The sequence below is a fragment of the Camponotus vicinus genome, unplaced genomic scaffold (genome assembly GCF_025532165.1).
Source record: "Camponotus vicinus isolate PSW18456_S1 unplaced genomic scaffold, iyCamVici1.0 SCAF_1, whole genome shotgun sequence".
NCBI lineage: Eukaryota > Metazoa > Arthropoda > Insecta > Hymenoptera > Formicidae > Camponotus > Camponotus vicinus.
The window spans coordinates 34,514,182-34,530,190 of record NW_028141945.1 but is presented as its reverse complement, the minus strand read 5'-3'; the positions used below and the strand labels follow the sequence as shown (position 1 = coordinate 34,530,190).

Below are 16,009 nucleotides of genomic sequence, written 5' to 3'. Positions count from 1 at the left end.
CTTGAATTAAAATATTAATTTAGATTATTATTCAGATTAGTGACTTACAAATGTATAGAAAAATATTTTGATACATTCATTACGTACTAGCTACATTGTCTATATAATATTACAGGCTTTAATTTCTTTTTATCGAATACAATATATATAATGACTGGTATATAAATAAGAAATGGAAATTATGAATTATCAAATTATAAAAATACATACATTATTGTCACTCTATGAACATCAGGATATAACAATGAACAATTTGCCCTTATGTTTTTCACATAGATGTAATAGTAACCTTAGATTTAATTATGACTTATTCTGCTTCCATCATGGAAAAACGTGGTGGTGTTTTCCAGATTGCACTAGACGTACGTGCCAATTTTTTTCTATCTATACCAGTAAACATTTCAGCTAAATTTGGCGTACACTTACGAGTATCGAAAAATTTATAAACAATTTCCTGCGGAATGTGTCGTTGTATCGCAAGTTGCGTTTTACGGATTTGCGCTGCAAGTTAAAAAAGAAATATATAAATTTTCTCCCAGATAGATATATATATATATATATATTTTATTTTATTTTTATTTAAACAATTTTTACAAAATACTAAAAAAAAAATACATACGCTGTGCCCAATAAGGTATCTCATGTTTCGGTCTACTTTCATCATCTGATTCATCATCATCAGGATCACTATCCAACACATAATGTGTCACACCTTGATTTTTATTATTGGCTTGTTTATACTGGTTATACTAAAAAAAATCAAAAAATCATTAAATATCAATAGAACTGTTTAATTATATCAATGCATAAATAGGGTCTTCTTTGACTTAAAAAATATATGTTCTCACTTTAACTTGAGCGGCAATCATCTGATTTTTTTGTTTTAATGCCTCAGCAGCTTGGGCTCTCGCTTCCGCTTCCTTACGTTTCTCAGCTTCTTGTTCTCGACGTTTTTGCTCGGCAAGCAAACGTTCCGTTTCCTCTTGTTCTTGCAGTTTCTGTAATCTTTGTTGCTCTTCCAGTTTACGACGTTCTTCCTTCTCTTGCGCTCGCTGCAATTGTGCAAGACGCTTCTTCTCCAATTCTTCGCGTTGCTTTTCTTGCATCAAAAGGGCTAGTCTTGCCCTTTCTTCTCTTTCTTTTTCAGCTTTCTGCCGTTTTTCCAATTCTTGTTTTTCTTTAGCTTCTCTTGCTAATTTGTTTTTGAGTTCTTTCTCTTGTCGCTTTCTAAATATAAAATATACGCAAAATATAATTCAACAATTGTATTATATTTCTTGCATTACAAAATTCTTATATACCTTTTCTTTTCTTCTGTAAGTAATCTCAAGGTTTCCTCTCTCTTCTTTCTCGCATCTTCCTCGTGCCGTCTTTTATCCTCTAATTTTTCTAATTTCTCTATTGAATTGGCTTTACTAATACTTTTTGGAGGTTGAATAAAGGAATCGATGTTACTAACAATATTCGTACGAGAAGCAGTTAATGTTTTTGGATACTAAAATCAAAATATATGTATATAAGTCTATATGTAAAATGTATATAATGTCTATGTGTAAATGATAAATATTTTAGTGTAATTCCAAATAGAATTGAAAACTAGTCTCACATTTAAAAGATTCTGAGCATGTGAAGGAGTGTGAATACGATTCCCAGACATTAAAGGCTGGATTATTTTTGTCTTGCTTAAAGGTGTCACTTTTTGCAGTTGAGTTTGCTTTAGATTTGGTTTATCATTCAGCAATGATTTAACAATTTGTTCTGGCATTTGTTCCGTATTCTGAAAGAAAAAATTCATTATTAATGGAATATATCAGTGACAAATGCTAGACAAAATGGGTCATAATGTAAATTGAAATTAAGTAATATAAATAATTATAAGATAAAATTAAATATAGATGTATGTTTTTACCTCTTTAAATTCTTCATTGCCTTTCTTTTGTTTTGCTAATGAAATTCTCTTTGCTTTTGCAAGAGACTTACGAGCTAACATTTGTGCAACATTTTTCTCTGCATTTCTCATTTCAGCCTCAGTCTCTGCAGCAACCATTGCACGAGTTTTTGTTCTAGTTACTCTAGTTGGGATGTCTACATCGACTGACTTGGGACTATACATTACTGCTTGCTCAAAAGCTTCAACACGCTTCTTTACAGACTCTTTTGCATAAGGACTAAATAATGCACTCGATTTGTATGCAAGTTTAGTTTCGTGCGCGACTGTGGATGTAATCATGTTTTTAAAAAGTGTTTTCATTGGTGTATTAGGAATTTCATCCTCGCTAGATGTTGATATCATATATTTTTTTTCCTTAGTATTCTGCTTCTTTTGTTTCTTTAATTCAGGTGATGATTCATCATCCGTCATTAATTCATTATAATTGTTATATTGTATATTTTGCTCATTTGATTGTAAGTTATTCCTCATACTTGTTCTTTCTTCTGATTGTCTAGTTTTTGCATTTTGTGGCTTTTGTATTACTACCGTTTCATTTAATTTCGGTTGTGACAAACGTCCTAATACCACAGTAGTGTCCAATACTTTTCCAGGCAGAAAAGAACTAGACTTCATAGTTGAATTCATAACTGGAATAGGTTTTCCAATTGCATCTTCATACATAGATGCTTCCTCAATATCATCTGTATTTAATGTTGCATTATCAACTTCATTTACTTCTTTTCTCTGAGATGTTTTTGAACTTGATCTGCTAGAACGCACTGATCTTGATGATTCAGAAATATTCTTTTCTTCAATTTTTTCAATCTGTTCAATTTTTGTAAGAGCCACAATAGGTTGTCGTTGAACAACTTGTTCAGATTTTTTCCTTGTTAGCCTCCTTGTAGGTTTTTTTGTTTCCGTTAAATTATCATCTATTTTACTATACTTAGAACTACTCTTAGTATCCTCTTCATCAGAACTACTCACAGATTTTTTTCTCTTGACTTGACTTTCTCTCTTTGTCTATAAAATCCATAAAATATATATCCATAATATATATATATACAATTTTTTATATATAATTTAGTATTCATGCACACAAAAATATAAAAAATATTACTATTACCTTCTTTGTAGAGACAGTCTCATTTTCATCAGGTTGTCTTAGTTTTCCAGTGAGAGTAATGGAATATTGTTTTTTGATATTATCTGCTGCTCTTTTTGATGCACTTCTCTTTACTCTAGCACTTGCTATCTCCTCGCTTGTTTCTTGCTTTTGTTCATTAATAGACTGAAGAGAATCCGCTGAGGAAATATTGTCTTGGTGAAATACCTCATCTTCTGGTATTGTTTCAATACGTTGAACTGCTCTCTTCCGCGTTATCTTTGGGGTCTTAGCGACAAGCGGGCCAGATGAAGGTTCTGACCATTGAGAAACCAATGCTCGAAAATAAGCCAAACTGTCATCGAAATTCTCATCGAGATGCTTTTGTAGTTCCACGCCACGATTGTAAACACTTAAAAGATCCTTCGTAATTATATCTCGGATCTCATCCTTCGATTTGATGTTCATCATGAGAGAGTAAGAATGGAATTGTTCTCGAGTCAAGTGTCAAGTTTCAAACTCGAAAACACTGATGTCAAATGTAATTTTTATCCCGACAGCACAAATTTCGGCAACATAACGCGTACTCGGACACGGAACCGAAAGCCAAACGTGTTACACATTGAGCGCGCGTCACTTCTTGGCGGGCTCGTCCAAGACTCGTCCAGGATCTCCAACCGAAGGAAAAGGTAACGACTTTTCTATTTGATTTGAATCAGAACCAGGACCGTTGGAGCGACATCTATATCCGCCTTCAATCGCGGTATGTTCGTGTTTCGGTTGCTCTCGAATATGATTCATCCAATCAGCATCGTTCATTAAATTGACATGTGTCATATGCGCGCCCTAAATTTATCATCAAATAACTATACATATTACTAGCCGCGTAGCTTACAAACATGTTTGTCTAATGAATTACATTGATTATATGAACTTTATTCGATAAATCCTCCTCTGTTAAATACCTCGCAGAGAAAAATGATTCATTATTTTTCGATTTTATTTTTTAGGATTATTAATAATTTTTAAAAAAAGAATATTTATTGAGTGAATTAACATTCTGTGTAGCAAATTTAGTTATTATTAAATTTAGTTATATTAGTACATTTTATAGGACGAAATTACATGTTTATACAACAAATTTATTTTCAATCAATATATTCAATATATTCTGCCCGATAATGAGATGTCCGGTATATATCGGGCAATCTTCCTCTAACTCAAAGATTATATTTGATGTACTATATGTGATATTTTATGTGTCATATAGTGCTACATATAGGAAAATATTAAAAATATCTATGAGTTCTCGATTACAAACTTCATGCCTTTGTAATTGCCGCAACTAGGAAAGTCGATCGGCACAAGAAGCAAATTTCGATCAAATCCCACTTTCATTACGAATTGCATTCCAGACCCGAGTAATTGAGGGTGTATAGCAGTACTTCTCGCTTCCCATAACCAATAGCCTGAAAAATACAAAAATTAAAATTGTTACGCATAGATTTATGTACATGATATGTACGTAAGAGATGTATAATTTATACCTAAATTGTCGGTATAAAAACGAAGAATAACATAGCCCTTGTTCGGTACGACAAAAGTATCTTTTCGTACTGGATTCACAAGATTTCGATGAATTTTCCTATCACGATCCAAGGATATAATTTCATCTTTGGTAATAGGTCGTTCGAAACTCTCTTGGCCTACGATACTAACATTATAACCGTGTAGATGAAACGTATGGGATACGTCGCCTCCAACACCTGGGGAAAATATGATCTATATACGATTGGCTTTATTCTAAAAAAATTTTAATCTAAGAAGCAATTTATATATTTATATTAAAGTGATTTTTTACGAAAAAAAAAAGAATGTCAATTATCTCGCAGAGCACGGTAGTATATTACCTTCGTCTATTAATATAATCTCGACTGTTTTCCGTGGTGAAACTTGAACTATTTGCAGACATTCGCAAAACAATGGCGTATCGGCGCAATTGCTAGAACGTTTATCAAGGGTGCAAATCGACTCTTCCAGAGTATTTTCCGGTTGCGATAATAACGGAGATGATGGATACTTGAAAGACATGCCATTAATCTGCGATACCTTCCTCGCGCCTTTCTCTAAGCCTGAAATTTTCCTTGATACGTGATAATGATGAAAATGTTATATCTTTCTAGAAGAAAAATATAAACGCCAATAAGGCATTCCTGTTCCTGTATATATACACAATACGATTATATTTATTTTATAATTCCTCTTTTTAATAATGATTTAACGAGTAAAGAAAATGTTACGTCATTAAATGAGCAAAATTTTAATTTTAAGAAATACAAGATATAAAAATTTCCTTACTCAAATAAGCTGGATAGTGTTTCAATGTTTTATAAATATTGTAAGAATTGTCTGTCATCTCATCTGTAACGAGTGAAAAAATATTCGTGTCGAAAGGCACATAAATTGTTTCATCCGCTTTTTCTTCCAATTGCGATAATTTTGTATTCTTCAGATCCAATGAACAAATGATATTTTTCGATATTCTATGACAATGATGACCATTTTCAATTATCTTAAATGCTTGTTCATTGAGGCTGTCACCAGTAGTCTTTATCGTATATGAATCCAATCTGGTATTCTCGTAAAAAATATATGCCTCGTGACGCAAACTACGACAATCTTGAAGACCCTGAATGTCGAAGGCATACTTGCCGATCGTCTGCTCCGCATTTAGAATACAGTCAAGTCTTTCGCCTGAAAAGAAATTTAATGCTGTAATTTATACACTATATAATTCTTTGCGCTTTATTTCATGTATGATTAATATAAAATTATTTTTTTTTCTTAACGAGAATTTCATTGAATATAATTAATTAATTACAATTTACATTTTCTATCAAAACACAGTGAATCTTAAAGAATAATTATGAACATCAAAGAAGCAATATTAACGACGATAATAACATTAATGCTATAATTTTTATTGAACAAAAGTGTACAAATTTCAACGAATATAATAAAATTTTTATAAAATATTTATCTAGATAATTATTAAAGATCTTTTTAGAAGAAAAACGCATTGACATACATTGAATTCATTTAAATTACGCTAGAAGAAAAAGACAGTCGTATACATACAAGGCTGCTATTGAGTTTATACATTTTAATGAATTCTCTTTTGGATTTTAAATTATTTAGTTTCATTAAATTACTTGTCATAAATTTTACTTTTGATTTTTTTGTATGTACTGTCGTATAATTCAACAATATATATATTAAATGTTATAAATGATTGTTCTAAATGAGTTGTGATAAACCAAAAAAAAGCTTATAGTTAAGTTCCTAAGAAACATGATCAAATGTACGGATGATTAGCGAGAAAGAGTCGAGTCAGTGTAATATTGTAAGATATAAAATATTAATATTGTAAGATATAAAATAAGAAATAGAATACGGTACGTGACATCAGAGTCACTGCATCCCTTTTCTTATTAAAAAATAAATATATATAATGAAGAATATATAAAAAAAGAATATATAAAATATATATATATATATATATCAATCGATTGTTTGAAAAATCAGCCTATAATGACGCATTGAAAATTTTAAAATATACAAATAAGCCAAAATTTTCTATTATCTTTACTAAAATATATTTTGTGAAAAAAAGGTTTTTATCTGACGCATAAATTCCAATCTTCTAAGTGGAGAATCCTTCAAAAGCTTTACCGTCAGACACGGGCATAACATTACATTTATATTAATAAATTTTTACAACTTACTCGCTATTAATCTTTGACGGACTTCAACCAATAGATGCTATATGCTTATTATTAAACATATGAGCACATTTAATTTGTTTATTTCGCGTAAACATTTCAAGATGATTAATGAGGATATGTTGGGCAGTTCAATGGGATTTAGTATTTTAGTATTTTAAATAATGAAATGGCAATACACAGAGATATTATTAGGAGATATTATTAGGAGACACGTTTAACTCGCTAGTATAATAATTCACTTCAGTATTTAGATGTAAGATTGATAAAAGTATTTATCAGAATAAAATTGCATTCTAGATCAATCATTGTAATCACCGCTATCATATTCTCGACTCGATTATCATGAATATTTAAATCTTAATTACTAAGGAAGAATAACTACATTTATTGATCTATATCGATGTATCGACATTTAATATTTGTTTATAAAAAGTTATAGCAATTGCATGCGTGTTATACAATAATGCATTATATGGCGATGATTACAAATAAAAATACCTCATATCGATTCGCATCTCGGTCATATTATCAGGACTTTTCTCAAAAATTGAAAAAAATATAAGAAATATGAATTTTTTTCTGCTAATTATTCTGAATTGTATTGCATTCTTCTCGCATTATCATTGCATTATTATTAAAAGTAAAATTTAAATTAATTAAAGTTAATGTAGACAATGCGAGCAAGCCGAATCTAATTAAAAACAAAAACACATTATTTAATACTAATTTTTTTTACATTTTATTTGCAAAATCGAATGAAAAAAATAGAAATTTTGTGTATATACTTGTGCTTAACTTAGAAGGTTGCTTAGTTTCAAAGAACAATCTATTGAATATCGACGTATCTCGTCGAAATATTTACAAAAAAATTGCCATTATAAAATCTTGATTGACTCAGTCTTTAGAATCATTTAAATCGATTAATAATAAAATAGCTGTGGCAATGTGATTATGAAAATTAAAAGCATTCGCACTAGCTTCTACGTTATACGCGATAATCACATTTGATTTCTCTGTGCGAATTTAAGAGAGATGCGTAATATTTAAAATAATTTAAATTCTATCTCTCACTGCCTCTTTTCTCTTTTTCTATTTAAAAATTATAGCTTGTAATTTTTGGAGGCTTGAAAGCGGAATACGTGGAATATATGAAAGCGGAAAAGGGATAGTTATTTCACCGCGGCACACTCTATTCTTATAGTCTTTCTTATAGAATGATTTTTTCATTCAGCTAACGTCTTTCTTTTAATATCGAAGCCTACTCAGACAAGAGCGAGTCTCGCTAATTGATAATTCGATATAGCGATGTCAGCTAACGAAATGCTACGAATTACGATGAGTGTCGCGCGTTATCTTCCTGTGTCGATGGTTTCTTCCATTACAACCGGCTCATTAGCGACGTATTTGCGCGTAAACTCCGATCTCCGCCTCGAAGAGGATCTGATTGATCCTAAGCTTGGCAACCGATCTTGAGTACGAGTCAGGAATCTCAGCGAGCTGCAGGGCGATACTTTCACCGAACTTGGCAAACTCCTCCTTCGTCTTTCTCCGTACCTTCTCATCTGTTTCGCCGACCTCGAGTTTCACCTCTTCGACCTCGAGTTTCACCTGTTCGACCTCGAGTTTTATCCGTTCGACCTCGTCGAGATTGATCGGCAAACTGTCATGGCTTGGCAAAGAGTAATTGTACAATTCCATCGCTTTTAGACTGGACCACGAGGACTCCTCGGCGTCCTCGCTCAGCGAAGCGTTGAAGGAACCAGTACCGGAGCCATTTGTCTCTTCATTGCTGTCCATGAACGCTATGCTTTCCGGATCGATGTCACTCACAATGTATTCTTCCTGTAGTTTCGATCCTTCCTCGATTTTCTGTGAAAAGGGGATCAAGCTGGATCAGGAATTTTATCGCGTTCTGACAATAGCGACAGAAAGAACGCTTTACACTCTCTTGTAATTTTCTTTAATTATTTATTATATTTAGATAATGAAAGTTTAGAATTTAATTAATGCCGCATTCGCACGACTCGAATTTAATCTCACGCGTTAATCTCCAAAGACCGCTGTTGAAACTTTCACGTGCATTTATTTTTCCTCGCATAAAACGTGGGAGTTACATTGCTATTACGATAATTATTATAGCGTAGAAAACATTTATTACAATTCAATTATAACATTATAAAAATCGTAACTGTCTTCTTAGGAAAATACAATGACTTTCGAATATCAAATAGAGAAGAGTTACTTAAGATCCATCATCTTCGTGTTGTCGATGTTGGCGCATAAAAATGTTGCGCGTTATTATTATTGATCTTCCGTGCGTGCGTCGAAATTAAACATAGCTAAATCGAAATTAAATGAACCACAAAACGGATCAAGCCGGACATAAACAAAAATCGACTCAAACTTTCGCTGGGAAGCGGATGATTATATGTCGCTACGAGTCAATGAAGTCATTATCTCGATCAGCGATGCATCGCGCTATTTTTTTCTTTAGAACGAGAATTGTACTCATTATATCCTATTAGTTGAATAAAAAATTCTACACGTCAATAATCGCAAATCATACACGATGTTTTTAAAAATCAAAAACAAAAATTACATTTAGAAAATTTGAATTAACTAGCGATTAATTGAGAAAAGATTGCAAATTATTTGCCACAACTAAAAGAAAATTAATTCGTCTTCATTGAAAAATTTCTAAACAAACATGCATAACTCTTTCAGGCTAATATATAATTGTTGTATGTTCTCTGTCTTTCTCTCTTTTAAACAGAATATAACTGAATATATATAGATGTATGTGTGTATATATATTATGATTTTAGAACTCATACAACTTTATATTATGATTTTAGAACTCATACAATTTTATATTATGATTTTAGAACTCATACAACTTTACACAAAATAAATCACGGTGATTCTATAATAATATCAGCTGTTTCCATCTGTCTTCTGTCATAAGAATTGTCGGTAAAATCCTCAAAAATCATTTGCGCACAGATCACGAATGCGAGAGAAAGAGAGAGATATTCTTCTCTTCCGCCTACCTTCTTTCGCTTGCTATATCTACGCGTGCCAAATTGCAGAAACTGCATAGCCTTGAAAGCGAACCACTTGGAGACGTATACGTCGTCCGGGCCGGTGGCAATGTTGCGGCTATTCTGAATTTTGTGCACCTCCCGGGAATACTGGCACTTGAGATTGGTAATCTTCTTTTCAACTTCGAGGGTGTTGCAGCGGAGGATCTCGGCGAGCTCCTGGATTGCCCGCTTGCGCTTCGCGCGGTCCCGATAACCCCGGGCGTTCCAATCCCAGAGAACACGTCGTTGTTGGTACTCGCGGAGTAGCTCCAGGGTCTTGTCGCGTGTCCATTCCATGCCGATGCGCGTCCCGCTAGATGCGCCCAGATCTTCCCAGAGGGTCCCGTGGCTGTACATGTAAAGATACGCGATGTGTCCCTCAAGTGTTCCGCGGCGTTTCCGGCGCGCGAAAACGCGCGCGCGGGTGAACGAGAGACGCGCGCGGTGATCGGAGGTGGCAACCGGAGGTGGCGGTTGCCCGCTAATAAATTGCGGGACAGAATCAACACGACGAAAGCCGCAGCCGCGAAACGAGCACGCGTTTTAATGATTTTTGCGCGGGGCTCACGCGCGCTTGGCCACCTTGCTTTCTTTATTTCTCTTTACGGAAATCCTGGCGAGAGCACGAAGATGCCCGAGTCTGCGCGAATGTCGTCCGTTCCTATTGCCTCGCCTCCCGCGATTCACCATCCACGTCGCTCTTATACAAGCGTTGTGTTATGAAAGAGAGAGAAAGAGGAAGAGAATGCGAGAAAGGGGCAGAAGGGGAGAAAATCTCCCTCTCTCGCTGTTACGGATGCCCCTCTGTACCGCTCTCTCTTCTCGTCGACCCCTTAGGATCCTTTTCTTTGTTTGCTCCGTTAAATCTTGAAGCGTGAAAACATCGGAGCACTAGAAGTCGTGTTAAGAGTTAAATAGTAATGATACATCAAGTACACATCCTCGAATTATTGCGAATATCTTTTATCTCACATCATTATTTATTATCTCCAGCTATCTGTGATTAGTCATAAATGAAGTTAAATCTACTTTGTTTACGTTATAGTTCTAAATATCTCTGAAACCTGTTTTTTTTATGATTATCGTTATCTTTTTCGGTGCAGCCAAATATATGAAACAAACGAGTGCATTCATGGAGTATGTATGCAAAAGATTGATCGGAATCAGAGATAGAGAGAGATAGAGCAATATGCATATGTATGTACACACACGCGCGCGCGCGCGCACACACACACACACACACACACACATACACACACGAAGATATGTATGCTCGACTCCACATTGATGTATTTCTCTTTCTTTTTCTCGTACATGATGCTCCATTTCTCGCATTAATTACTAGTATATCATACAGATATCGTGCTCGTAAAACTTATATTTATATAACGCAATTTTTATATGTTATAATCGATAAAGTTCGATTGTATATTTATTGATTTGTAGAATGCATTTTATATCACGATACTACTTGCATATTGTCTATTTATTTATTATATATAATAGTACGTTTTAATTTCATTATAGAATGTAGACATGACATTTTATATTTTGAAGTCTAGCACAAACATTTGTATAGCACGTGCAATATATACAATATATACGTGCATTAATTGAATATTACAATAGTTTTATAAATTATCTAAATTGAAAGATAAAATTTAATCGCTCGAGTATATTATTGGCGTATACATTGACGATTGTAATGAAACAATTATATATTATATATGAAATCATAAAAGAGATTTACTATATTAAGGTTCATAACTAAAATTTGTTAAATTCAAGCGCGATGCAATTTTGCATTATATTAATAAAGAAACAGGGATCATTTCCATACCGACTTGAAACCGTATTATGGAGAACGTTTGGATATAATGTTGGAGAACAACACAGGATATAAAACCTACCTGGGAATAAAACGACATGCGTGCCGGTCATCGATTGTACAGGGTTGCCATCAGCAGCCAGTACTTGGAGCGAGTGTCCATGGGCGGATAGTAAAATGGGACAGTTGTAAACATTGGCATTAATGAGACGTAATAAATAGGAAAATCCATGCCTCACTCGCACAAATACCTCTCGTACCTGTAAAAATCCCAAAGTACATCTCGAGATATAAATCCTTCTCATAGCACATTTTTATTTCATAATCTAAATTATTATATCGATCGCAGACAACACATATGCTGTTTATAATTATTTTAAAACATTCCGACAGAGCAAAGTTAGAATCGAAAAAACGAGCGAATTCTTTTTTAATAATGATAATGGTGGAGAGTATATATACCTGACCATTTACGAGGATCTTATCCGGTGTAGGTGGATATAGGAGTGTTTGATGTGTCAGTGGAGTTGATGACCTTGATGACAATACAAGTATCCTTTCCAGACTAGCATTATCACGTGGTCCTCGAACTGTCAACGACCCGTACACTCCGTCTCCCTGCTGCGAGACTAAAGATCCCCCCCCCCTCAATTTTATTTTTCTCACTGACGACTCTTTTGAACTCGCGCTATAGAATTCTACGTGAGTCTCAAGGCACAGCGTTCTTCGGATTTAAACGGGAATCGTGAAAAGGCTCTTTTGCAAAGGAAGGAAATATCACGGAGACTAGACTGGACTGGATCACTTGCCATATCGCGTCAATTATATCTGGTATCCTGTCCTATATCCTTTTTGTTGTCGAAACTCTTCCCACGAGACGATCTTGGACGAGTCACGATATTTTTTTTGAGCGCGATATATTTAAAAAGAATATGGAGTTATACAAAAACCGTACGCGACTTTTATTTGTAATAAAGAAACAATGAGAAGAGTTCTTGCCCTCGAGCCGGTTCTTGCTCGAGTCTACGGATATTATTGATCTTGTTATTCTTGATGTGAGCGCCGGATAGAGCAACTACGTTCTACGATGTAGACTGGAGTCAAAATCGAGCGAGTCGATTCAAAATTACAACCGAGTTTGCGCAGAATTTTCCTTTCGACCTGAATTTTCCTTCACCATTCTTTTTGCTAATACGAATCATGTAATAATTTCACGTAGCATTCACATTTACAGATAAAAGTTCGATAAACATTACAACGTGTATATTAATATATTTACGCGAGAAAAAAAATATATATGTGATATATATAATTGTCTGCATCATCACCTGCATAATTGTCTGCATCGTACCTGAGTGAGCGTGGTAGAAATATGTTCCTGTACTCTTGGGATTTATTTTATAACGAAAACCATTGTAGGGTAAAATAGGACATTGCGTTATCATAGACACACCGTCCATATAATTAAAATCTTTTTGTCGGATTCCATGCCAGTGGAAAGTCAACTCGCCGCTTTTTAATTTGTTGTAAATAAGAACTTCTATTGTGTCACCGAGACAAACCTATTGTACAAAATATATGTATATACTGTTTGAGAGAAATTTTCTTACAAGTTGCATACATATTTTTTCTACCGATACTAATTAATCATTAATATTGATTATATTAAAAAAAGATATAATAACTATAATAATTAATACTATTTCAAGGGAATATACAATGTATATCGAATATACTAAACACAGAAACTTTGTCGATATTCGTAGAAAAAAATACTTTATAGTGCAAGAAAATCGTACTCATATTTACTTGTATAGCTGGTCCCGGACTTCTTCCGTTAATTGTCAAAAAGCTCTTTGGCGTGATAATATTTGTACACGTGGAAATCTCATCCTTGTCCTCGATTTTGTCACAGGAACTACTATTTACATTAAAAATATATTAGATATGATGCTGATGGTTGTTCTTGATTTCTTTTTTTACGAATTATATTGAAATTTTTTCGCGAAATATTTATTCAATGAAATTTTCTATAGCCTATTTCTTACTTTTATTAGATAAATAAAAACATCAAAATCTTTTTAACTGTAGTTTTTATAAAATTTCATATCTGATACAATTTACATTAATAGAATATGATAGGATCGGGTAAAAAAAATATAATATAATTAGAATAAGAGAAAATAGGAAGGTAAAAGAGCAATCTCAAGGTAAAAGAGTTAATACATTACCCAAATAGCGCAAAAAAATGAAAAGATGACAAAAATTTTCAGGTTAGCTTTTTGACAAAACGATATTTTTCCGGCTAAATCAATAGTTCGCCTGTTTACCGCTACGTGACGTGCAATGCAATACCTATCTCGCATTTAAATTTCAGTTACGAGAACTATATAAAGTCTGCAAAGAGCACCACCGAAGCGAAGGTATATTGTATACTTGTGTTTGTCGATGTGATTTCTAATGTTTTCCCCAAGAATTAACTGTTCCGGAGATAAATGTTGTTTTCTTGAGATATAAGATAAAATTAATTTTTTCTACATGTAGATAATATCTTGAATTTTATAAATTAAATAATTTAAAAATATTACAAAATGAAATAATAATAAGAAATTATTATTATAAGATTATATATATATATATATATAGCAAGAAGATGGAAAGATATTTTGGTTTCAGATAATATATATAATTTTTTCGTCATAAAATTAATAAACAAACATATTCAGAAATAATTAAATTTAATATTTTCAATTATGATACACATGATCTGTTGAAAAAAATCGAAAAGTAGATTTGATTGAAACATCAACAAGCTCGGTAATCGATTCAAAGTAATTATGAAGAAAATCATGAAATTAACCACGTTAAAAGAGCGTATCGCAAGGATTTACACAAGATATACAACACCGTTACATGAACCTACAGTACAGTTCATGTATGAAACACATACATATCAAAGTGGGAATACATCTTTGTGTGGTAACGAAACCTGTTGCACATCAAAGTGCAGAATGCATTCAACGTGAATATTAACCGTTATAATGCTGCATTCCAATTCGCGAATAAAGTGAAAAATATTTTGCTATTATTGCGAAACATGTGTTTCAGAAAAATTTACAGAACTATCTTTATTCAAAAACTTCTCAACTTGCTCCTTTTTTCATTTATTTCACTTTATATCACATATTTTTTTATAACATTACATCATATTTACACTATTATATGTTTCAAACTTTTTCTCATTTATAAATGTTCTTTCCCTTTGCTTATACATATGTATAATAATGTTGTTAAATATTTGTTAATTTAAAAATATAATAAAAATTGTAATGCCACCTCACCTTACTGCGCTGTGCGATTCTGTGACGAAGAACTGATAAACGCATGTTTTTTTCGAAGACATTTCGCCGGAACAAGGACGCACGCATTCATGATCTGATTTTTGAAAATGAGAAAATTGTGTACTCATTTAAACATTTGTATTAAATAAAAATTTCATTAATCGAAAGAGATATATTAATCATCAAATTAACTTTATTAAATGTACCACTTCGCGTGCATAGGAATATAATGACACAAAACAGTAAATTTTTCCGAAGATATACACTGCTTTTACAAGACACACAATCAGCGAAAATAATATACGTTGTCGTAAAATGTTTCACTCACCAGATGTTCCACAACACAAAACCGAAATCGGACAAGAAACGAATATCAAAACTATCGAATAGCGAAAATACATGATTGCCCAGAATACCTGAGTTGTACCATACCAAGCACGTCTACGTACATACGGCTTGAACGATTCTGCACGGATCTAAGCCAACAACCGACCGACTGATTCAGGAAGTGAACAATTTTCGAACTGCTGTTAGAGATTGCAAGAGTGAGTGAAAGAAAGCTATATTGGAATACTACATCTTGAGAAAAGACTTTCTTTTTATCACAAAGATACATTTTATACGATATTTACATAAATGCAGTTTCATTACTTTTATAATTGAAGAAGCATTATTATTCCTACAAAAGAATGAAAAAAAGAAATATTTTTTTCTTCAGAAAAGAAACAATTGAAAGCTAACAAAAAAGGCTATTGAATATATTGAAAACTAACAAAAAAAGGGAATCACACACATTCATATTTACATATATAAACATACATAAATTTAAATAAAGGCTATTTTTAAATAAATTTCTATTCTATATAACTTATCAATATGATTTTTATATACATTTAGTTAAATATATTTTGAAAAGAGTTTCTCATTCGAAAAA

The 16,009-nt window shown here is 32.9% G+C and overlaps 3 protein-coding genes across 4 annotated transcripts; all 3 read right to left on the bottom strand.

Moving 5' to 3' along the window:
* Position 1: 1 nt before the first annotated feature.
* On the bottom strand, positions 2-3,765 carry Incenp (Inner centromere protein). The gene is made up of 7 exons (XM_083085249.1): positions 3,060-3,765; positions 1,910-2,956; positions 1,607-1,777; positions 1,302-1,495; positions 849-1,227; positions 620-749; positions 2-501 (listed from the first exon to the last, which is right to left on the bottom strand). The coding sequence occupies exons 1-7, from the start codon at positions 3,507-3,509 to the stop codon at positions 308-310; spliced, it is 2,565 nt and encodes an 854-aa protein (XP_082941375.1). The 5' UTR covers positions 3,510-3,765; the 3' UTR covers positions 2-307.
* A 311-nt stretch (positions 3,766-4,076) lies between these two features.
* Positions 4,077-15,891, bottom strand: LOC145963388 (multicopper oxidase 3-like). Of its 2 annotated transcripts, none has more exons than XM_083085287.1 (10): positions 15,404-15,891; positions 15,076-15,169; positions 13,544-13,655; positions 13,086-13,296; positions 12,197-12,363; positions 11,817-11,994; positions 5,397-5,792; positions 4,949-5,170; positions 4,586-4,804; positions 4,077-4,507 (listed from the first exon to the last, which is right to left on the bottom strand). In XM_083085287.1, exons 1-10 carry the CDS (start codon positions 15,474-15,476, stop codon positions 4,338-4,340), a joined length of 1,842 nt encoding a protein of 613 aa, XP_082941413.1. In that variant the 5' UTR covers positions 15,477-15,891; the 3' UTR covers positions 4,077-4,337. The 2 variants fall into 2 exon arrangements, with proteins under 2 accessions (XP_082941413.1, XP_082941423.1); XM_083085297.1 differs by having other exon boundaries at positions 13,544-13,652.
* Positions 5,804-10,691, bottom strand: LOC145963424 (uncharacterized). Its single transcript, XM_083085350.1, has 2 exons — positions 9,874-10,691; positions 5,804-8,692 (listed from the first exon to the last, which is right to left on the bottom strand). The coding sequence occupies exons 1-2, from the start codon at positions 10,261-10,263 to the stop codon at positions 8,216-8,218; spliced, it is 867 nt and encodes a 288-aa protein (XP_082941476.1). The 5' UTR covers positions 10,264-10,691; the 3' UTR covers positions 5,804-8,215.
* Positions 15,892-16,009: the final 118 nt, after the last annotated feature.

Bases quoted from the DNA above. Each gene is read 5' to 3' on its own strand.
- Incenp (XM_083085249.1), bottom strand. From the start codon at position 3,509: ATGATGAACATCAAATCGAAGGATGAGATCCGAGATATAATTACGAAG. The intron at 1,778-1,909 runs GTAAAAACATAC...TTTTTCTTTCAG, and splicing joins GCAATGAAGAATTTAAAGAG to AATACGGAACAAATGCCAGA. The intron at 1,228-1,301 runs GTATATAAGAAT...TTTTATATTTAG, and splicing joins CTTACAGAAGAAAAGAAAAG to AAAGCGACAAGAGAAAGAAC.
- LOC145963424 (XM_083085350.1), bottom strand. From the start codon at position 10,263: ATGTACAGCCACGGGACCCTCTGGGAAGATCTGGGCGCATCTAGCGGG. The intron at 8,693-9,873 runs GTAGGCGGAAGA...CCCTTTTCACAG, and splicing joins GATATAGCAAGCGAAAGAAG to AAAATCGAGGAAGGATCGAA.
- LOC145963388 (XM_083085287.1), bottom strand. From the start codon at position 15,476: ATGTATTTTCGCTATTCGATAGTTTTGATATTCGTTTCTTGTCCGATT. The intron at 15,170-15,403 runs GTGAGTGAAACA...TTCAAAAATCAG, and splicing joins TTTGTGTTGTGGAACATCTG to ATCATGAATGCGTGCGTCCT. The intron at 4,805-4,948 runs GTAATATACTAC...TATTTTCCCCAG, and splicing joins GATTATATTAATAGACGAAG to GTGTTGGAGGCGACGTATCC.